This window comes from Stenella coeruleoalba (assembly GCF_951394435.1).
Source record: "Stenella coeruleoalba genome assembly, chromosome: 3".
Classification (NCBI taxonomy): Eukaryota; Metazoa; Chordata; class Mammalia; order Artiodactyla; family Delphinidae; genus Stenella; species Stenella coeruleoalba.
In genome coordinates this window covers 173,570,494-173,592,894 of record NC_137148.1, presented here as the reverse complement: position 1 = coordinate 173,592,894, position 22,401 = coordinate 173,570,494, and the positions used below count along the sequence as shown (strand labels likewise).

At 60.8% G+C, this 22,401-nt stretch overlaps 2 protein-coding genes across 4 annotated transcripts; one reads left to right on the top strand and one right to left on the bottom strand.

The window, feature by feature from the left end:
* Positions 1–21: 21 nt before the first annotated feature.
* TMEM259 (transmembrane protein 259) lies at positions 22–7,876 on the bottom strand. 3 transcript variants are annotated; one of them, XM_079916292.1, is made up of 11 exons: positions 7,527–7,876; positions 3,353–3,628; positions 2,742–2,841; positions 2,519–2,629; positions 2,110–2,232; positions 1,930–2,030; positions 1,791–1,848; positions 1,617–1,700; positions 1,395–1,527; positions 1,223–1,322; positions 22–1,108 (listed from the first exon to the last, which is right to left on the bottom strand). In XM_079916292.1, exons 1-11 carry the CDS (start codon positions 7,749–7,751, stop codon positions 563–565), a joined length of 1,857 nt encoding a protein of 618 aa, XP_079772418.1. In that variant the 5' UTR covers positions 7,752–7,876; the 3' UTR covers positions 22–562. The 3 variants fall into 3 exon arrangements, with proteins under 3 accessions (XP_079772418.1, XP_079772417.1, XP_079772419.1); XM_079916291.1 differs by having other exon boundaries at positions 1,617–1,848; XM_079916293.1 differs by lacking the exon at positions 7,527–7,876 and adding an exon at positions 5,599–5,863 and having other exon boundaries at positions 1,617–1,848.
* A 6,420-nt stretch (positions 7,877–14,296) lies between these two features.
* On the top strand, positions 14,297–22,021 carry CNN2 (calponin 2). Its single transcript, XM_079917612.1, has 7 exons — positions 14,297–14,445; positions 18,180–18,301; positions 18,821–18,887; positions 18,990–19,127; positions 20,055–20,171; positions 20,324–20,470; positions 21,028–22,021. The coding sequence occupies exons 1-7, from the start codon at positions 14,383–14,385 to the stop codon at positions 21,301–21,303; spliced, it is 930 nt and encodes a 309-aa protein (XP_079773738.1). The 5' UTR covers positions 14,297–14,382; the 3' UTR covers positions 21,304–22,021.
* The last annotated feature ends 380 nt before the right edge of the window (positions 22,022–22,401 follow it).

The window sequence follows — 22,401 nt, the reverse complement described above, 5'->3', positions numbered from 1 at the left end:
ATTTTGTACACTGCAATTAAATAGAGTGGAATGAGCCCTCTGCTCCATTCCTCACGGTGTAACTTGGGTTGGGCCACCGGCCGTGTCTTCACCCCGAGCAGGGCAGGACCCCGGCGCCCCCCGTGGCCGCGTCCGGGGCCCCAGCCTGGGCGTGTGGGCTGGCGGTGGAAAGGCACTGCACACAAGGGAGCACCAGCTGAGCCGGCCCCACTCGTTTCACCTTGCTCAGAGGCTTGCCCGTTTTGCCCTGGGACAGCTCACTCCGGACCTTTCACCAACCCATTGCAGAACCTTCCATGGAGCCCCCATCCCTTCTCCCACCCTGGCTCATCAGCCAGCCGAGTGGGCCCACCATAGACAGGGACAGGCTGCAGGCAGGCCCCATGCCCTGGGGGAGAGAAGCCCGCCTCCAAGCAAACCTGATGGACTCCAATACCGCCTAAGGCAGGCTGAGCAGTCCCAGAGCCATTGGGGACAGCCTCCCTGACCCCGGAGGGCTCCAGCCAGGTCACACCCAGCTGGCCTGGATGGCCAGGGACAGAGGCGGTGAGCTGCCCACGGCTCAGGAGCCGACCTCTGAGGGCGCATCCACTGGAGCCATGGACGCAAGGCTGGGCCCACTCACCCCAGCGGTCTGCGGGGCTGTGTCAGACCCTGGGGAGTCGCTTGTGGGGGCACTGTCCTGGGGGGCCCGAGGGAGCGCCCCACTGGGGCTGAGGGGGCTGGCCGGCCGCCGGTCCAGGAGAGAGGCGCTCAGGCCAGATAAGAAGGAGGCGTCTGTGATGATGGCAGCCGTCTCTGCCATCCAGCCCAGGTCACCACTGGCTGCTGCGGCTACCGAGGCCGCCGCGGCCACCAGGGAGCTGGGTGCCTCAGCCATGGGCCCAGGGCCTCCGCCAGCACCCTGCAAGCCAGGGCCCAGGGCAGGGGGCTGGCTGGTAGAGTCGGGCGTGGCAGCCGGGGTGCCTCCGTTGTTGTTCAGGTCGTCTGGCAGGGCCGTGGGGCTGCCAGGGCCCAGCGGGGGCGTCTGCAGCAGCATCTCCTGGACGCGGATCTGCTGCAGAATGGCGGGCAGCTCGTAGTGGTGGAAGAAGTAGATCATGGAATGCTGGGGGGCAGGCACTGGGTCAGGCGAGGCCCAAGCCAGAACGCAGCCTCCGCAGAACCCCCGACAGGCTGGATGGACCCCGGGGTCACCAGTCCCAAGGGCAGCCCACCTCACCTGGATGAAGAGCCAGGAAGTGACGAGGGCCAGGCTGCTGTACTGCCCGTTGAAGCGGTAGTGGTAGGCGTAGAAGGCGAAGTGGTACAGGTAGAAGAACCTGCGAGGGGGACAGTGAGGCGCTGCCCACCCGGCTGCCCCCACCCTGGACCACACAGACCCCGGTGCCCACCGAAGCCAGTGCCGCTTGCTGGTGTTGGTGTGGCAGCAGATGGCGTCATACTGGTCGGCCAGCCACACGATGAGAATGATGTAGAAGGCCGTGGTGGTGTCGTTGAAGAACTCAGACATGATGGCCTCCATTCCTGTGGGGAGATGGGAGAATGCTGGTTGAGGGGAACGGGCAGGTGATGGCCAGGGCAGGGGGCAGGGCGTGGGAGCACAGGGTCCTCACCCACGAGGGCCAGGATGACGGTCAGCAGGGGCGCTGCGGGGAACGCGATGGCCATGTTCATCTCCAGCATCTGCAGCAGGTCCACTGCGGGCAGAGGGTGGCGGGCGGGCAGACCGGGTGAGGCGCCCGGTGCGGGGGTGGTGGGCGGGGGAGATGGCCAGCGGGGAAACTCACCAATGAAGACGAAGATCTGGTGGTGGGAGTAGCGCAGCAGCATGGACACGCTCAAGGTCTGCAAGCAGTGCAGCGTGAGGCCTGGGGCCGCCGCCTCGCCCCCCGCCCTCTGGCCCCCCGCTCCGCCCGCGGCACTCACGAAGATGACCATGATGACGAAGGCGGCCAGGTAGGATGTGCGGGCCATCCACATGCTCACGAAGCGGTAGTGCTCCCCGGACACCACGTTCCGCAGGAAGCCTGTGCGGGAGGCAGTGAGCCTGCGCCCCAGACCACCCCGGCCCCGCCCCGGCCCCGCTCACCCGGCTGGGCCCCGCACCCTTGTTCTCCTCGTTTTCCGCCAGGCCTTTCACACTGGACATGAGGATGTCGTCGTAGCCCAGGAACTCAGCCAGCAGCAAGCGGCTGAAGCGGTCCCCGAAGCACTGGTCCCGCGTGGGGTCTGTGGGCAGGACCGTGACAGGGGTGTGCACCTGGCCAGGCCCCCGCCAGCCCCAGTCGTGGTGGAGGCCCGGGGAAGGCCAGATCTCCATTTGTGGGAGTGGAGGAGGCCCCGCCCACCCCCGACCCGAGCAGTGATGTGCGTGACAGCCCCAGAGGAACAGTCAAGGGATGAAGCCTGGGAAGCTTCCCTCAGCTGGAGAGCACGGGCGGGCCCCCCAGGCCCCGGAAGCGAGTGCTTCTGGGCCACCCCTCCCCCAGAACCTCACTCTGCAGGTGACACTCACCCAGGGTGACCACCATGACTGGGATGCTAAGCCGCTGCCGCGTGGCCTGCGACAACCGCAAGAAGCCGTACTCCAGCGAGTACTCCACGATGTACTCGTCCTGCGGCCACGCTGTGGGTGGGACAGGCCTGGTCAGCCCGCGGAGCCTCTCTCCCCTGGGAGGGGCGGGGTGACCGCAGCCCACCGGGGGCACTGGCCTTTAGCTCCAGTGAGCAGTGAGTACCTTTTGTGGGCGTCTCAGGAAAGGGAAACTCCTGGCTGTCGTTTAGGGCCTCGGGGCCACCTGGTGGCTTGAACACCTTGGGCTCGATGTCCAGTTCAAACTGCAGAGAGGGAGGCAGGAGTCAGCAGGCCCATGGTGCCAAAGGGCCGGGCCTGGAGGCCTCTCCCTCATTGACTGACTGGAAGCAGATACGCCCCTGTCCCATCAAAACCCTGACCCCCAACACTGAGCTCCCTGAGAGCCTGTCTCCGGGTGAGGGTGTGGGAGGGATGCGGCCCCCTGCTGAGGTCTGCACCAATACCCTACCCACACGGATCCCTGGCCCGCAAGTTCCTGGCCTCTGGCTGCCCAAGCACAGCCCTCCCTGCGGGCTGTGGGCCCGTGTCCACTGCCATTCCTCTGCTGACGGGGCGCTGCATCACCAGGATGCCCAGAGCCGCCTTCCCGGCTGTATCTGCCCTTGGCACCCCCGGAACTGGGCCAATCCCTTTCACCTGACAGCTGGGAAGCAGCCCGGGGTCCCAGTTGGCCGCGAGGCCACGGGAGCGGGAGCAGCAGCAGACAGGGAGGCCTGTGGCCCTGAAGATCAGGACCGCTTCCAGCCAGCTCACCTTGACGGAGCTGTTCCCAAACACCTCCACGGTCAGCTCCTCCTCGTCGTCCTCACCCCCCAGCTCCAGGCCTCCCGGCCCCACAGCCAGCCCAGGGAAGCTGCCGCCACCACTGCAGAACTGCAGAAGGACGGGCGCGCGGCTCGAGTTGTGCTGCACCTCCACGCGCAGGACGCCCTCTCTCGGCCACTCATCCCGCACGTGCTCCAGGCAGTTGATGGGCGAGCGGGAGAAGACGATGTGGATGTAGGCCAGGACGAAGAGCACGAACAGGGCCTGGGGGCGGGGGGCGGTCAGCACGGGCCCAAGCAGAGCACGTGGTGCCATCACCCAGCTGCCCCAGGAGAAAACTCCCGACCTCACTGGCTAAAAATGGCCTCCCTCGCCGGCCGGGCGCCCTCTGCACCTCTCCCGGGCCAGCCTGAGCCGCTGAACACAGCCGACCCGCTTGGCCATGCCAACGGCCCCATGGCAGGGCTCGCCCTGTCCCCCGAGTGAGACGGGACAGCCCTAACTGTTCACTGGGGGGATCCTGACACACGGCCACATCTTGGGACGTCTGTGGTGATCGTGACTGGGGGGCTCCCGGCATCGAGTAGGCAGGGCCGGGGAGGCTGCTCCACACCCCACAGCGCCCAGGATGGCCCCCTACAGAGAACGTCCCAGCCCCGATGTCCACAGTGCTGAGGAGAGGCCCTGCTTGACGTCACCCCAACCCCCTGCTCCAGGAGCCCCCGTCTGACCGTTGTGTTTCTCATGGGGTCCCGGTTGGCCAAGTGTCACCCTTCGGCCTGGACGCCGTGTCAAGGGCATCGCTCCCGGGGTGAGTTCCCTGTGTGGTACAAATGATCGTGGGGGACCAGAGTACGAAGCCGCTCCTTGTCCTGTCAACAATGATGCTCAGGGGTGTGGTGAACTTCCGGTGGCCACGCGGCCACCGGCAGGGCCGCCAGCACCTCGCCCTCTCCATGCCCTGCCAGGAGCACCACAGGGTGGTGCCAGCGCTGGCCGTGGAACTCCCGGCTTCCTCTCTGGAGCCTGCCCTGCAGACTGGGCACGGGCTGGGTCAGCAGAGCACCCGCTCCTGTCCTGACGGGGCGGTAATCAGAGCACTGCTGATTTAAGCAGAGACAGACTACACATCCCAAGCCCCTGGGGTTCAGGTCACGGCAGACAGATGCTGAGCTGAGAACAGAGCTGGGACCCTGCCTGGGGAGGAGGGGCTGGGGAGGCAGTGGGGAAGTCCAGCTGAGGCCCCCACGTCTGCAGAGCCTCCCACAGGCCAGCCTGCGCCACGGCCCTGAGACGTGGCCACAGGCCAAGCGTCACTCGGGACCCCCAGCACCTCTCCCCAACGTTGTGTCTGGGGACCTGGGAGCTGGCGACGGGAATCCTGACAGTGTGGGACCCACAGCACAGCAGGGTGAGGTCAGAGAGCTGACCCACAGCGCCAGTCGTGCCCTCTGGGCCCAGATGTCCAGCAGAGCCGTGTCTGGGACACTGTCTGCTCTGGGCCATAAGGACGACGCTGTACAACGTGATGAGATACCACAAAAAGTGCTGACACGCAGGATGGCCCGATGCCAGGGGCTGCCCGAGCACTTCCCCCGGAGACACACGTGCCTGCCATCACCCCCAGTTTGCAGATGAGGAAACCAAGGCACAGAGACCACGCGGCCAGGAGGGGTGGAGCCAGGAGTTCAACCTGGAACACACGCCAGGCAGGGCCAGCTGGGCCCCGAGAGCAGGGGCACTTGAACGGACGGGGGGCTGGTGGCACCATGACCTCGCTGAGTGGCCCCCATGACCCCACTGTCACCCTGGCGCCCCCTCCAGCACCCCTCACTGGTGTCTGCCCCATCACTGTCCTTATCTGGGTCCTGAAACCCCAGGTGGGGTCCATCACCCTTGACTGAGTGTGTGGGTCCCCAGAGGTAGGCCAAGACTCTCTCACCCCTTGACAAGGCTTGCCCCAGATCTGGACTTGTTTCCCCACCATGGAACAAGCTGTCTGCCCAGGCTTCCCTCCCCCTACAACCTATCATCAGGCACACAGGGCAGCCCTACCCACGCGGGGAAAGCAGGGTGTACTCAGCAGCCCCGCCCACCTCGCTCTCAGGATTTCAGGAGTCTTGTCCAGGGCCTTTCCTGCCCTCTGCCTGCCAGCTGGCCTGGCCACCTCACAGGCCCTGGGTGCTCCAGCCCCCCAACCTCTGGCACCCTGTGACCCCCATGCTCCAACTCACCAGCCACACGGCTGCGCCGTCCCGCCAGCTCCAGGGCCTCTGCATGCGCCGCTTCTGCTACCCACCTCCTTCCTCGCAGCCTGAGGCTGCCTGATGTGACACAGACCCTGCCCTGCTGGCTGCCGTCTCTCCCCCTTCCTCCTGGTCACCCTACTCATCGCTGGGCCCAGAGACTGGCACGAGGCGGCAAAGAGGATGGCAAGGGCGGCTCCCGCCAGCAGTGAGCAGAGAGGAACAGGTGCCACAAGAAGAGGCTGGGGAGCGGGGCTGGGAGGGGAACTTGATCTCTGTAGCAAGAGCCCAGAAGCTGGGCGGCTGAGAGGCAAAGGAGCAGAGCTTTCTGGAGCTTGAGGCAGCCTCAGAGATCAGCCAGCCGAGCCCTCCCTTTGCACACGAGGGGAACCAAAGGCGCCAGGGGTCAGGCAGGCTCTCGGGGAATGAAGGGCCTCCTGGTCGCAGCCCCAAGGAGAGAGGAGGTGCAGGGGGCTGAGGGCAGCCCGCTCACCCGGCCCCACACACCAGGGACGCGGCCTGGATGTGCAGCCCATCTGCTTGGCCAGCCCAACCCCTGGCCTGCTCCTCGGGCAGGAATTGGCGAGACAAAGCCACTGAGGCCGGGCTCTCAGGGAAAGCTCAGCTCCACGGGGGGCCCCACCTCACACAGGGCACCCCCTCGAGTGACACGGGCTCCTTCTGAGCGTGTCGGGAGGAACAGTGCTTTGTTCCCCAAGCCAATCACGGCCTCACATGGCCTTCTGCCTACGCCCCAAGCCGCCCATGGGTTCCAGGATTGGGATAAAGGAAGGCCGACTCAGGAATCCTCCGGAGTCCCACCCCCACGCCCCCGCAGGGGACGCCTGCCGCTCCGGGACCAGGGGTTTCAGGCTGGGACCCGCACCAGGTCTGCGGGACGGCTCGCACCGCTGCCACCCAACGCCAAAGAGCTGCCGGCTCCCGACCAAGCTGGCCCAGCCGGCACCCCACGCGCCTTGCCCGCCAGCTCCAGCCCCCTTCCTGCAGACGAGGAATCCGAGCTTCCTCGGACATCAGCACCCCTGGCCCCGGCCCCCGCCCCGGGGGCCACTCCAGGACGGGACACGAAACAAAACAGCTATTTCTCCACTTCCTCAGACCCTCCAGGCAGCCGGGCTCGGCACCCAGCGAGCTCCCTCTCTGAGTTAAGACCCCTCCTTGGAGGAATCTGTGCCGGCCCTCCCGGCACCGCTGAACAGCCGAGAGCTCTGCCACCCGAGCGAGGACAAGGGGCGGGTCCACGGGAGGCCCCTCACAGAGCCACCTGCAGCACCACTGGCTGGACTTTGCCACTAAGCCCCACGGCGTGACCTCAGCTAGGTCACCTTCCCCCCCGGGGTTCAGAGCGGGGAGAATCCGAGTGGAGGCAAGCAGAAGGGCCCGAGGAGAAGAGCCCCAAGAAAAAGGGGGAGAGGGAAGAGGTGCAGGTGGGCGGTCCGGGGGTGTGTTCTGGGAGGGGGCAGTGGCGGTGAGGCCCGGAATCCCTCGAGTCTGGGGTTCGGGGCCAGGCCAGGCTCGGAGAGTGGGGAGGCGGTCATCCCGGACTGAGGATCCCAGGCGGCAGGGCCGGGGGTCACGGGGCTGGGCTCCGGCCTCCGGAGGTGGGGGACGCTGGGAAGGGCGAGGCGAGGGGTGGGGTGCGGCCTGGAGGGGGCTGGGAGTGAGTTTCTGGAGTCGGGATCAGGGGCCACTAACCGGGGGAGACCCGGGCCTTCCCGGGTGGGAGTTTCTGGGTAGGGGGCCGGGGGCGGCAGGCCTAAGGAAAGGGTCCCAACGGGTAGGGCCGGGCCTACGCCACCGGCTGGGAGGGGCGCGCTGCCCCGGGCGGGGTCAGAAGTCGCAGACCTGGGGGAAAGGGTCCGGCCGCCAGGGTCAAGATTCGGGGCCCCGGTCACCTTGAGCAACACGAAGAACTCGAAGAGACGACGGAAGGCGGGCGGGAAGAGGCGCGAGTAGGTGACAGCCATCTTGAAGAAAAGTGCATGGAAGAGCCGGTCGCGCACGTTGATGAGAGGATTGGGGTTGAGGTTGGGGGTGCGAGGCCCACGCGGGGGGGCTGGGCCGCCGCCGCCGCCGTTGGGCCCGGGCCCCGGGGCCCCGGGCGCCGCGAGCTCCGACATGCCCACCGTCGCGCCTTAACGGCCCGCGGGTCCCCGAGGACGCCTCCCCGCCGCCATCGGCCGTCCTCGCCACCGCCTCGCTCCTCACGGCCGCCCGAGCGCCGCCGCCATCTTCCGCCTCCGCGCCCCAGCTGACGCCAGCGAGTAGCCGCGCCGGCAAGAGCGGCCTCCCTGCGCCCGCGGGGAACGCTGGGATGCGGTTGGGCGGCCCGCGGCGGCCCCGCCCTGTGGCCTGGCTCCCGGGTAGGGAGCGGCGAGGGGCGGGGCTGCGTCTGGTCCGGGTGTTTTGCCTATCGCCCCCACAAGCCTCCGCGGCTGCAAGAAGGCGGGCGGTAAAATTAGTAAATCTCTGAGGAATTTAGAGGTGTTAAAGTAAACTGAAAGGAAATACGACTGCTGGAGATGTTTTTTACTTGGCGCTCTGGAAAACTATGCCGAAGATAAGATTACGTTAGGCTGTTCTAGCTGAAAAGTGATTTAATTTCCGGCCTTTAAATAGTCTCGCGAAAAACTTTGGTTTGAGTTTTTTAGGAACCTCCCTTCCCCACCCAGGCAGAGCGCGAACTGGGTGTTTTTAAAGGTTGCAGTTTTATCCCCGTCTTCCGCCGAACGGTAAAAAGCAATATAACTTCCTTCTTTCTCCGCTCTTGGGGTCGGTTGGGGCGTTTACCTGAGCGCCTGGCCGCAAGCAAAACAGGTTAAACAAGGTCGTTTTCTTTGTTCTTCCACCTCCCAGCTGCGATTCCCCGACTTTTCCGGCACGTGGAAAACAATTTTTCCACGGAGCGGGGGTAGGATTGTTCAGGCGGTAATGCGAGCGAAGGGGGGTGGCAGATGAAGCTTCGCTCGCTGGCCAGCTGCTCACCTCTTGCTGTGCGGCCCGGTTCCTAACAGGCCGCGGACTGCTACCGGTCCGCGGCCCAGGGGTTGGGGACCCCTGCCCTAGTGACTTTAGCTCTTCCTTCTGAGAACCGGGCCGCTCAGGTGGGTCACCTCCCCATCTCTCTCCTGCTCCCTGGCCGCCAGGCCCCTGTCCCGGCCATTCGGGGATGACGGAGTGGACAGGCCTCCTCCGGCTAAAGTGGGGTCACGAAAGGTCCGTACCTGGCCCTGCCTTCCTCTTGGCTGCCACCGGGTGCCCGCCCGCGGTGTCCCAGGCCTGGGGTCCCTCGTCTGGACCACATACACGCTCACTCATCTTTGAAACGTCTCGGCGCCTCCCAGCAGCCATGGTAGTAATAGGACCTAACATTCATTGAGTACCTACGGTATGCCAGGTGCTTCCACCTCCTGCTCCAAAGCAAGGCGGGGTGGGCTGCGGCAGGAAGTGTGGAAGGGCAGGAGGAGCCGGAGGCGAGGGGCCTGGGAGAGGATGCCTGACCCTGGGGAAGGACACGTTCGTGTCCCAGGGCCTGCACTGGGTGTTAGGGACACAGCGGCGGCCAATGCAGTACCGGTTCCTGCCCTAGCAGAGCTCAGGGACCAACAGGAGACAGGCAGACCGTCAAGTGGATATCTGGTCTGGTTCCCGATGGTGACAATCCCACTGAAGGGCACAGTCAAGGCCTCTGAGAAAGCCCAGAGCATTGGGGTGGGGGTGTTGGTTCCTGGGGGTGGGTTCCTATTCTGAATTGCACTGGGTGGTCAGGGAGGGAGGAGACTTTTCAGCTGTGACCTGGAGCCTGAGAGAACCTTCCAGACCTACCTTGCCGGCTTTCATAATCGTGGGAGCCCCACTCCCTGGAGGTGGACGGGTCTACCACAACCAGGAGGCTAAAATCATTCTCTTCCTGTTTCACAGGGAGTGCTCTGCACAGGGCCTGGCATACGGTAGGCATTCAATCGATGCAAATTCTTTTTTTTTAAATGAATTTATTCATTTTATTTATTTATTTTTGGCTACATTGGGTCTTTGTTGCTGTGCGCAGGCTTTCTCTAGTTGTGGAGAGCGGGGGCTACTCTCCCTTGCGTGGGCTTCTCATTGCCGTGGCTTCTCTTGTTGCGGAGCATAGACTCTAGGCGTGCAGGCTTCAGTAGTTGTGGCACGCAGGTTCACTAGTTGTGGCACACGGGCTTAGTTGCTCCGCAGCATGTGGGATCTTCCCAGACCAGAGTTCAAACCCATGTCTCCTACATTGGCGGGCAGATTCTTAACCACTGCGCCACCAGGGAAACCCGTAAACTTTACTTTTATTGGTGTAATTTGTGTGGAAATGGGCCCGTGTGGCAAGCAGCTGCTGTGTTGGGCAGCGCCGTCTAGTGCTCACTCCCACACAGGGAAACATGCGACCCTGGAGAGCAAGTGAAAGTCATGATCACAGAAAAGGAGTATAGCGGGAGATGGGGGCGGAGAGAGTTCCAAATCTAAGCCAAAGACACAAGGAAGGACCAGACCCCAGGCCCGCCCTTCTGGGCACAGTCGGGAATTTAGAAGATGGGCTGGATTTCGGAGGATGCTGTGGTCATCATGTGGTACCTGTTTGGGATGTGTGGGTGGCATTGGGACCTGGAGCCTGGGCTGGGGCTCACTGAGAAGGTGCTGGAAGGTGGACAGTGAACAGGCCAGGTGGAAAGAGTGTCAGGCGGAGGGCGCAGCCAGGACAAAGGCCCTGAGGCAGGCCTGGCGCTGATCATTAGCGGCAGAGCAAGGAGAAGCCCCCGTGTCTGGAGCAGAGTGAGCAAGGGAGAGCGTGGGGCCTGGAGGACACCTTTGTTGAGGGGGCAGTGGGCAGCCATGGAGGACTGGGAGCAAGGGAGGTTCCTGACCTAACAGGCTTGAGATTTTATTGTTACTTTTTTTTTAAATTTTGGCTGTACCGGCTCTTAGTTGTAGCATGCAGGCTCTTTAGTTGAGGCACGCGAACTCTTAGTTGCGGCATGCATGCGGGCTCCAGTTCCCCGACCAGGGATGGAACCCGGGCCCCCTGCATTGCACGAAATCTTTACCCACTGGACCACCAGGGAAGTCCCTGTTGTTACTGTTATTTTGTTTTCGCTGCATCGTTGGGGCCATAGGACCCTCCGGGGTCTCACTCAGAGCCCTGACACTGCAGGGAAGGGGCCCAAGCCCCTCACCACACCTGCAGCCCCTGTGCACAGCCACCCAGACTGCCAGGCCCCACCCCCATAGCCCAGCACCGGAGGCTGAGGCTCTAGGGTTTCCTGCAACTCCAGGTCCTCCAGCCCCTGGCCCACGTCCCTCTGCCATCGCGGAGGAGATCCTGCCCCAGAATACCTACATCCACCCCCAGTGAGCCTGCATCATTCCACACCTCCCCTACCCCCAACGCAGTCTCCCTGGTATCAGTCTAGGACAAAGAGGTGAGTGCGGGGGCGGGGGGGCGGGGAGAGGGTGGCTGGTCAAGGGCGGAGGACAGCTGCAGAGGCCCCAGACCTCCCTGCCACGTTCTGAGGCTAAGCCAAAATTCCTAAGATTTTGACATGTGTTGAGTCAACATGCCCTTACCTCAGCTGACTGGGGATTGGAACCCAGGCCCAGGTGGGGGCCGCTGAGGTCATAGGATCATACAGAACCACATAATTCTGTAAGTTTTAGGTCCTGGGGGAGTTTCTCAAATTATAATATGACAAGCTTTTGGAACCCCAGGGTTTCAAAATCTGGGATGTCTGATCTGAATTTCTTGAGTTCCAGGAGGCTGAGAATCTAGACCATGGGTCAATAAGCTTTTTTCTTTCTTTTTTTCTTTTTTAAGCTTTTTTCTGTAAAAGGCCAAAAAGTTAATATTTTCAGCTTTGCAGCCCAGGGACTACTCAGCCACAAGCAGTCTGTACACAAACAGCTGGGCGCCAATAAATCTCTGTCCAAACATGGAAATTTGGATATTATATGATTTCCATGTGTCATGGAATAGTATTCTTCTTTTGATTCTTTAAAAACCTCTTAAAAATGTAAACACCATTCCTAGCTCGCGGGCTATACCGGAAAAAGAAAAAATAGCATCTGAATTTGACCCACAGTCCAGAACAGCGTTGGGCAGTAGAAAAATAAGACAAACCATACACAGAATTTTAAATGTTGGCTCATGTTAAAGAACTAAAAGAGAATAGTTTTTGGTCATATATTTCACTTCACTTGATATCTGGGAAATATGATCATTGCAACAGGTAATCGATATGAAAAATGATGTATGAGGTATTTCACACCTGTTTCTGTCCCGTGTCTGAAATCTGGCCTGTTTCCCGACACTGACGTTTCCTCGGAGACACTCATATGTAGCCCGACTGCGTAAAACTGACGCTGAAAAGGAAAACGCGTGCACACCCAAATGGTTTCACGTATACTCAGACATTTTCCAAAAACTGGATCCGGTGTTGGTTTGCACTTTTAAATTGGAATCAGTTAAAATCAAGGAAAGTGAAGGTTTCCCTTCCTTGGCGTTGCCAGCCACACCTCCAGGACTCAGGAGCCGCGCAGCCGGCGGGACAGGGCCCAGGAGGGCATTCTCGGTGCCATCTCGGTCCCATTGGTCACCACTGGTCTAAATGCCAAGATTTGCGTCACCCAGCACTTATGTGGTACCTACAATGTCCCAGGCATTTTTCTGGGCACCTGGTGAATGTCAATGCCTGGGAGGTAAGCCCATTTCTCAGGCGAGAGACTGAGGCCTGACGGCATTGGGGGGCTTGTCCAGTTCACCAGAGGGAAGGCAGGCAGGTGGTTCTAAAGTTTGGAATCATCCAGGCTCAGTCTTCTGTGGTTTAGCTCCTGTCCAGCCCTGCAGAGGCCCCACAGCCGCCCGGCGCCCCAGACATGGCCGGCCCCTGCACTGGAGTATGCCTGCCTCGGTGAGTATCAGCGGGTGTCACGTGCAACTTCCCTGTCCAGAGGCCCCCAGCTCTGGATGGTGTCCCTAGAGAGTCACTGGTGGCCCCCCTGGACAAGCACCAGGGGTCGGGGCATGACAGGAGGACCATGGGCGTGTTGCCGGCAGCCACTGACCACCCCAGGCTGGAGTAGGTACTCAGGGGACTGGCTCGAGCCTCCTTCCCCACAGTACCCTGAGTCCTGCCCACCCCCGTGCCCCAGCAGGACCTGCAAGGGGTCCACTCAAACCGCCCTCTGCCCCCACAACTCCCCACCTAGACACTGATGAACCACCCGTTCCCACACTCCACCTCACTGTCTCATTGTTGACCACTGGTTCCCATTTCACACATGAAGAAACACACCCAGCAGGGAAGGGACTCACCCAAGACCACCTGGCTAGGACTTGGACCCTGAAGAAAGCCTTCAGATAGATGGAATGGGAGACGTACAGTCAGGGAAAGTCAGTAGCTATCCGGGGAGTGGGGTGCCAGGGAGGAGTGCTCCCAGGGAAGGACAGGGTGAGTCATCTCTAAGCCCTCACAGAGCCCAACCAGCCACTTGTCAAATGTGTCAAACTCCTACTTATGCTTCAGAACCCCACACCCCACATCCCCTCTTACATGCCTCTTTCCTTCACCCCTCCAGTGGAGCACCCACTCCCTCCCCTATTTCCTCCACCGCCGGTCCCTCCTTCTGTCCTGTACCTGCTTGCATGGAGCAGGGGTGCCTATGCCTGGGTTTGTCTTCCCAGGGATGGACAGGGCCAGAGCCAAGGTCTCCTGGGAGCCAGTATCGCCTAACAAGGGGCTGGCCCAGAGGCCCCATCAGGGAGCTTTCAATGAATGAATGAATAGGTGTGTGAATGAATGAGTGAGTTACTGAAGAAATGAATTTATTTATTCTATTATTAATTTATTGATTTATCTGTACAAGCAGGCAGCTCCTGTTGAGTGCCAAGTGTGTGCCTGGCCTGGTTCCCTTGGCAGCCTCAGCCCTACCCCCAAGGCATCTCCTGACTTCAACTCTCTGTTGTTTCACCCCCTTCCCTATTCCCCACCATCCCTCAGCCCAGAATTGAAGGCCCCTTCACATCCCCTACTTCCCCAACCTATCAGATTGATCTCTACACGCTTTCAACCACTGACGGTCCCTCCAGGTCTTTGCATGTTCTGCCAGGAACACTAATCCCTTTTGGACTGGCGAACTCCGACTCATCCACCGAAGCCCCAGCACCAATGGCCCCTCCTCTGAAGAGCCTGCCCTAGTTCCCTTGCTAACCACCCAGCTAGGAGAGTTCCCAGAAGGGGACCTAGACTGGGAGGCGCCTCTAAGTGGCAGAGAGGGGGGTCCTCATTAGTGTCCCAAGGGAATTAGGGTCCCACCCAACCATTCCCCCCTGCCATCATCGTGCAAAAGAGTAAACTGAGACCCAGAAAGGGTGAGAGAGCCGCCTTGGGGCTCCCAGCAGGGAGAGGGCAGGGGTGCCGGGTCTCGGCGGTGCGGGGCCCCGGTCCCTCCCTGCCTCAGTCTCCCGTGGGTTCAGAGAGGGCGGGGCCCTCCGGGCTTCTGGTGACTGGGTGCTGCGCCGGGGCGGGGGTCGGGCGGTTGAGGGGCTCAGGAAGCCCGCAGCCGCAGGAATCCGGCGCCGAGCGGCCTTATAAGGACATGTGCGCCGGGCGCCAATCAGCGGCGGGGGCGGGGCGCCGGGTCCGCGTCCCCCGCCGGCTCGCCTGCCAGCCCGGCCGGCCGTCCGTCCCGTCCCGTCCCTTCCCGTCCCTTCCCGCGGCGCCGCGCCCGCCAGCCATGAGCTCCACGCAGTTCAACAAGGGGCCCTCGTACGGGCTCTCGGCCGAGGTCAAGAACCGGGTGAGTGAGGGGCGCACCCCCGCCCCGCCAGCCCAGCCCGTCGCACCCTCCGCTGCTGCAGGGCGGGCGACCCGCCGGATCCCCAGCGTCGGGGGCGGCCCTCCTTCCTAACCTCTGGGGGGTGCCCCCGAAGCTCCCCCAACTCGGCGGAAGCAGTGAGGTCTGTGCTCTGGCAGCCCCCAACATCTGGGAGCGGTTGGGTCTAACCCCTTCCCCAGCCCTGCGCCTCCAGCCCTCCCCCGCCTGAAGCCCCCAGTCCACCGCTCTCAACCCCCCAGCCCTGGGCCCCTCCAGAGCTTCAAGGCCTGAGAAGGCCCGAGGGAACCCCAGCGGCCCCCTTCTCATCCCCCTCCCCCACTTCTGCTTTTGGGGCCACTTAAGCTTAGGGGAGGGGAGGGGAAGGGGGCGGGCCGAGTGTTTGTGAGAAGCCCGTTGCCCCCCCCAGGAATTCCCCGACCTCTTACACCTGGGAGGCGGGGCACCCAGGGGGAAGGTGGAGTTGAGGGGGCCTGCCTTCCACCTCGCACCCCCTGCTGTTCCTTTCCACATTCTCTTTGTCCCCGTCTGACAAACTTTAAAGGGATAGCTAAGGCGTCCGCAGGACCCGTGGGATCCCCTGAATGTGACCCTAAGATGTGGGTTTTGTAACTTGCAAATGCGGGCTGGGACCTGGGGACACACTTTTAAAGAAAGCACTTGTGGTTCTGGCTCAGAGAGAGGGGCAGGCACGTCTGCAAGGCCACACAGCAGGGTCAGCGCACCTAGGGAGAGAGGAGCAGAGGATGATCCCAGCCCTGAGGGAGGTCCTAAGCCTGACCCGCAAGGGTCATCCAGCCGGAAGGGGGAAGGGGAGTGTGTCATCCCTGTCCACCCGACACGCACACACCGACACCTGGGAGTGTGGTCCCACAGCGGCAGCCGCCCCGCCGGGAGCCTGCCTGGGCACGCCGGGGACACAGCCCTGCCAGCTCCCAGGCCCCTGCCCGGTCGGCACTCCAGGGCCTGCAGACACGAGGGAGAATTTCCGCATCACCTCTGTGAGCCCCAAGGAGCCTCCTTCCAGCCCGTTTGGGAAGTCGAGGGACTGAGCATGGTCCCTGGGCAAGCTCCCCATGATTCCCCCTTAAACGCACAATTCCCCACTCCAGCAATAATGCCATGGTGAGGAGGGGGGTGTTTACGGGCCCCACCCAGCGCCAGGATGGTCTAAGACCCCTGGTTTGCACACGGGGTTCAGAGACATTGCTCAAACTGCCCAGAAGCACACAGCTGGCCAGAGGCAGAGTCAGTCAGGACTCGAACCCAGACCTGCCGCAGCCACTGCCCCATGGCCACCGGTCCTCCTGGCAGTCCAGGCATCTCCCCTGAGGCAGCAGGAAGTGGGTGAGTACAACACCCTAGCGGGGTGGGGGCCGCTTCCTGCAATGGAGTCCGTGGAGCCAGATTGACAGCTGCCTTGTCGGGGATGAGGTCAGAAGGCTCCCTGTGACCAGCCCTCAGTTTGCAGGTCTGGAGAATGGGTGGGCCACCCCCGAATTGGAAACCAGGTTCCTGTGGCTTCTCAGCCACGCCCCATCCACTTTACCAGCTGCTTGAGAGGAGGAGGGAGACCCGGGGCCCTCTCTGCCCAGCCCCCCAGGCCTCAGTCCCCCACCCCCCCATGGCCCGGAGGCAGGCTGAGGTCCAGTGTATCCCTCTGAGATCCCTGGCCGGCTGGGGGGCCTAGACCACTGGGAACAGCTGGTCCCGATTTAGCAGGGAGGCAGCGGCTGCATTCCTGGCAGTTTGCGGTGGGGAGGAATGTGCTGAAGGCTGGCTGGGCAGCCACTGCGGGCGGGGCTGGGCCCTGCGAGCCGTCGGGGACGGGGCCCAGCTGGGCAGGCGGGCCAGGCGTCCAGACCAGCCTGCCTGCTTCAAGCTCGGCTCTCATAATGACACCCTCTGCTTCCTCCAGCCCTGCTGCTCCCCGGCCTGCGGGAACTAGAGACCCGCGGGAGCCAGAGACCGGGCAGATGGGGTTAGCAGGCCAACCTCCCGCCTTTGTGTCCCCTGTGCTCTGGGCGGCTCAGCCCTGGTCCTGCATCTGGGGCTTTATATGCAGGAAGCAGGAAGCGGCGCCCAAGTTTGGAAAGCCTTATGAAAACAATTCAAACATAAATGGGGAAACGGAGGCACAGGGTGAAAACTTTCCATGGTCACTGGGGAGCTGGGGGCAGAGCTGGGAGGAGGACTTGGGGCTGCAAAGGCAGCTCTGGGTCCCTGTGCCCTCCAGGTGTGTAGAGGAGAGGAAAAGAGACGGGCAGGGATGGCGTGAGTAAAGGTGGGCAGGGGTCTGGGGTCGAAGCCCACCCAGCTGGGCAGCCAGGTCCTCAGCTTCTTCCCACCCCTCCAGGGAGCCGCCCTGGGGCTGCCTGCACACCACACCGTCCTGGGTCTCCCTGGGTGCTGTGAGATGCTGTCGTGGGGAGCAGGGAGTGTTGTGTCTGTGGACAGCAGTGAGCGCTGATGCAGGACCATGAGCATCTTTATCCAGAGACAGCCTGAGCTGGATGGCGCGGCTCGTAGTGAGGATGGAACGTAAGCTAAGAGATAGATCATATGGCAGAAGGTGGAGAAAAGCTAGAAAGAAAATAAAGGAGGGCTGGGGGTGGAGGGGATGAGGAGGGCTGTCATAGCCAGGTAGTCAGGGAGGTCCTCTCCAAGCTACAGCTGGAGTGAAGGGAGGGACCCAGCTGTGCAGACATCTGAGTCCAAAGTGACAGCATGTGCAAAGGCCCTGAGGCAGTAACTGGCCCTGTGGCCAGTTCAAGGGGCAGAGAAAGGTTTGGTGGTTCCTTAGTAAGTTAAGCTTAGGATTATCTTGTGACCCATCAATTCTACTCCCTGGTATATACCCCAAAGAATTGAAAACAAGTGTTCAAATAAAACTGGTAAATGGATGTCTATAGCAGCTTGATTCACAAGAGCCAAAAGGTGGAAACAGCCCAAATACCCATCAGCAGGTTAATGGTTAAACACGTGTCCCTCCACACACGGTAACATCACTCAGCCATGAAAATGGGTGAAGCCTGACACTCGCTACAGCGTGGATGGACCCTGAGACCATGATGCTCGGTGAGAGAAGCCAGACACAGAAGGACACACAGGGTGTGATTCCATTGATGGGAAACGTCCAGAACAGGCAGATCCACAGACACAGAGAGTGGGTTCCTGGTTGTCAGGGACTGAGGGCAGGGAGGAGTGGGAGGTGGCAGCTTATAGGGACGGGCTTCCTTTTGAGATGACGGAATATTCTGGAACCAGACAGAGGGGATGGTTGCACAACCTGGTGAATGTACTAAATGCCACTGATTTATGAGCTTTAAAATGAGCTTTAAAATGGTACCTCTTGTGTGTTTCTCAACACAATTTAAAAACAACAGGGAAAGGCCAGTGTCTCTAGTGCTGGGAGACCAGGGAGGTGGCGGACGTGGGGGCAGATCCCTCCAGGGCCGTGTTGGCTGCCCTGTGGGGTTTGACACCAGTGAAAGTAGATTAGCCCCGACGATTGTCAGTGGGAGATGTGGGGTGGTTTATCTGTGCTGATGGGAAAGGGTCTGCTTGGGTGGCGTGGGGACCTCTAGGCCCCTCGGTCTTTTCTTCCCCTGGAGCCCTGGGCCCTGCCGCATTAGGAGGTTCACTGGGCTCCCGCTGGGTATGTGCTCACGCCAACACTGTGCCCTCTGCCCCTCCAGCTCCTATCCAAATATGACCCTCAGAAGGAGGCAGAGCTCCGAAGCTGGATCGAGGGACTCACTGGCCTCTCCATCGGCCCCGACTTCCAGAAGGGTCTGAAGGATGGGATCATCTTATGCACGTGAGTGCGTGTATCCGCATATGCTCATCACCCTGACTGTTCTGCACAATGAGGTCACGCTCCACGTGCTGTGTGACGCCTGCTTGCTTTTCCTGATGGGTCTCTGGTCTTTCTTGCTCTTCTTCCTTTTTCTTGTGTTACTGCTTTGTCTAGGATCTCTAATGTGGAGCATCCTCTCGGGAGAGCCTATAACATTTCTGGAAGACCTTCTTTGCTGCACCCTATTCAGCCGTGGTTCAAACGTTCCATGGTTTGCACCTTAAAAATGTTAACGGAAATTCCCAGATTCACTCCCCAGACTCGGTGGTTCTGGACTATACTCCCAGTGCTGGTTATTGTCACTCTTTGGCATCTTTGCATCTTTGGTGGGTGAAGACTGGATTGCAAGAGGGGAAACTGAGGCCCAGGGAGAGGCAGTGAGGTTGGCCAGGAAGGCATGAATTAGTCTCTTGGGTCTCTGAAGTCCTGCTACACTAATGGAGGTTCCCTTTTCCCCACCATCCCATATGCCCCCCCCAGACTCATGAATAAGCTGCAGCCAGGCTCAGTCCCTAAGATCAACCGCTCCATGCAGAACTGGCACCAGGTGAGGGACAGGGGGGTGGAATGAGGATGGGGCTGGGGGACCCCATCTGACGGGGGGGGTAAGACCGAGGCCCCTCACTGTCCTTTTCCTGCTTCCTCCCAGCTAGAAAACCTCTCCAACTTCATCAAGGCCATGGTCAGCTACGGCATGAACCCTGTGGACCTGTTCGAGGCCAACGACCTGTTTGAGAGTGGGAATCTAACACAGGTGCAGGTGTCTCTTCTTGCCCTGGCCGGGAAGGTGAGGCCCAGAGAGGGGCAGCAATCTGCTCAAAGTAACACAGCGAGCCAGGCGGGGATTTTCAGACGCTGTTCATTCATTCCTTCACAAAGATTTCTGAGCACCCACGAGGCGCCGGGCACTTTGGATCCAAGGGTGACCAAGGCAGACACAGTCAACCCCTTTATGGGCAGACAACGAACAAATCTCCACTTTTTTATTTACAAAAAATTTTATGTTAGAGCATTTTTAGGTTCACAACAAAACAGAGTGGAAGGTACAGAGACTTCCCGTCTACCCCCTGCCCCCACTCATGCACAGCCCCCCCTACTTTACATAATCAGTGAACCTCCGTGGACATCTCCTTAACACCCAGAGTTCCCATTAGGGTTTGCTCTTCAAATCATTGTTTTACAAATTATAAATCGTGAGAAGTGCCTTGAAGGAGAAGAAAGCGTTAGGCCGATGTCTAGGGTCTAAAACAGAGACCAAGACGGGCTGGAACAATGTTTCAGGAGGAGGAGGTTTTCATGTCAGGGAATTGTGTTCTGAACGGTGCTTTCAGAAGCCCCCTGTGATTGCCACGTGGGTAGTGAGGTGGGGAGACCAGGGAGGAGTGGGGGACAGGCGTCCAGGGGAGAGACGATGGCCGTGGCCTGGCCGAGTGGCTGGGGCTGGGTAGAAGGAGGTGATGGAAGGTGAGAGAGGTAGGAGGTGATGACGCCCCCTAAAATTCTTGGCCTGTGCAGCTGTAAGGCTGGGGCTGCCATTGCCTAGGGAGGGAAGGCTGGGGGCCACAGGGCTGCTGAGCCCGAGGTGTTGGGCTGCTGGTGTGGGGGGCAGGTTGCAGCCAGATACCTGGGCCTCCCCTGGGCTCACACACCCCGGGCCTGGCTGGGGGGACCCGGCTGCCCCTCCCTGATACTCCCACCCCCTCTTTCTCCCCAGGCCAAGACAAAGGGGATGCAGAGTGGCGTGGACATCGGCGTCAAATACTCGGAAAAGCAGGAGCGGAACTTTGATGATGCCACCATGAAGGCGGGCCAGTGTGTCATCGGGCTCCAGGTGGGTGCGCGGCTGCTCCAGCCCCAGGGTGCGTGGGTGGTGGGCTTGTGATGCGACCCAGGCCCTGTCCAGCCTGGTAGCCCCTCAAGTTCGGGGCAGGGTCTGGAGGCCTGGTGGGGGCAGCCTGACCTCTCCCACCTGCGTCCCTGCAGATGGGCACCAACAAATGTGCCAGCCAGTCAGGCATGACGGCGTATGGCACCAGAAGGCATCTGTACGACCCCAAGAACCATATCCTGCCCCCCATGGACCACTCGACCATCAGCCTCCAGATGGGCACAAACAAGTGTGCCAGCCAGGTGGGCCTCCCCAGTCCCCCCGGGCCCCCACCCACCTTACCAAACCCTGAGGGCTCATCCCTGTTGCTGAGAGCATCTCCCGCCGAAACCCACTCTGGGTTTCCCTCCTACCCCTCTGGCCGTGCCTGCTCTGACTCTGCCTCAGCCTGCTGTGTGTCCCAGGGGAAGTTACCAGCTCTGTGCCTCAGTTTCCCTCAAAGTTTTGCCCAGAGGCCCATCCAGCTCTGATATTTTTAGACCCTGCAGTTGTCACTTTTCCTGCTATGTTGGTGTATCAGTGTGATGCCTTTGGAGCATTCAGGTCCTGGCAGGCCTGAGCCCCAGCCTGGGGAGCTTCCTGGCTGGCAGGGAGAGAGAGCTGGACCCAAACACCAGATCAACTCAGCACAGAGTCAGAAAAGAGAGGGTTCTGAGCGGGGCTTGGAAGGATCTGTAGGAGTCTGCACTGTGAGTGCAAAGACAGGGAGGTGGGAAAAGGTGTGAGAATTTAGGGGAAGTTCTCTGGGGCCTCTGTTTCCCCTTTTCTTCCCTCCCTGACGCCGCTTCTCTCTCTCCAGGTGGGCATGACGGCTCCAGGGACCCGGCGGCACATCTACGACACCAAGCTGGGGACAGACAAATGTGACAACTCTTCCATGTCCCTGCAGATGGGTTACACGCAGGGCGCCAATCAGAGCGGCCAGGTATTTGGCCTGGGCCGGCAGATATACGACCCCAAGTACTGCCCGCAAGGCCCAGCGGCCGATGGGGCTCCAGCGGCTGCCGGAGATGTCCCAGACCCGGGGGAGGCCCCAGGGTACCCCCCCTACTACCAGGAGGAGGCAGGCTACTGAGGCGCCCATGCGGGCTGTCTCCCATCATTGCCCCATCCGGGTTTTCGGATTTTTCTGTGTTTTTGTCTTGTTTTTCTTACATGTCTGAGTGCTGCCAGCTGAAGGTCTGGGGAGAAGGGGTGAAGGCCATATCCAGATGCATGTGGGGTGGGGGTCCCCGCCAGGGCACCTCCAGGCATGTTTCCTAACAGGCTTTGGGCCAAGTTGCAGGGGAGAAAGACGAAACCCGGGCAGGGAGGGGGACCGACCCCAAGTGGTTTCCGGTTGCTTCTTCCCTTCTTCTCTTTTCTCTGCCGATCAGTTTGTGGTTTCTGTACCCACAGAAGTTTCAGGCCGTTTTAGTGAAATGAAAATACTTTTTTTTTTTTCAGGGGAATGGTAGGGGGATGGTGGAGGGGGCTACTGGGAGAAGGTCAGGCCACAGTCCCAAAATATTTTAGGCCTCGTGAGGTACTGGATTTCCCTAGGACCCTCAGACCACCGGCCCTGTCCCCTGCCAGGGGCCCAGTTGGGATACTGAGGCCCAGGCAGGATAGTGCAGTTCTGAGTGGTTGAGGCAAAGCCAGAAACCCCCATACTTGTCCCCACACCCCACCAAATACTGCACAGGGACCCCCACCCAGAGGCCCTCCCGGGGACCAGCCCCTGCCCAGGAGCCCTGGGACCAAGAAATAATGTGAAATACCGACTGTGGACCAAAGGAAATAAAACCTCTTTTTCGGAAATGAAGGTGCTGGAGTTGGTGCCCAAGACAGCCTGGGGGGCGGTGCCTGGCTTGGATACCTTCTGGGGTCCTGGGATCTGGGGGTGGGGGGGACCTGGGGGTGGGGCAAAGGGCAAACCTGTAAGTAGGTCCTCAGGACGGTGGCTTCATCCAGCCTCCAGGCCTTTGTGCATTTACTCGTCCCAGAGTACCCTCCTGGCAAACTCCTATTCATCCTTAAAGCCCCAGTGCCAACAACAACACTCTCCTTTCTTTTTTTTAATTTATTATTATTATTTTTTGTGGTACACGGGCCTCTCACTGTTGTGGTCTCTCCTGTTGCGGAGCACAGGCTCGGGATGCGCAGGCTCAGCGGCCATGGCTCACGGGCCCAG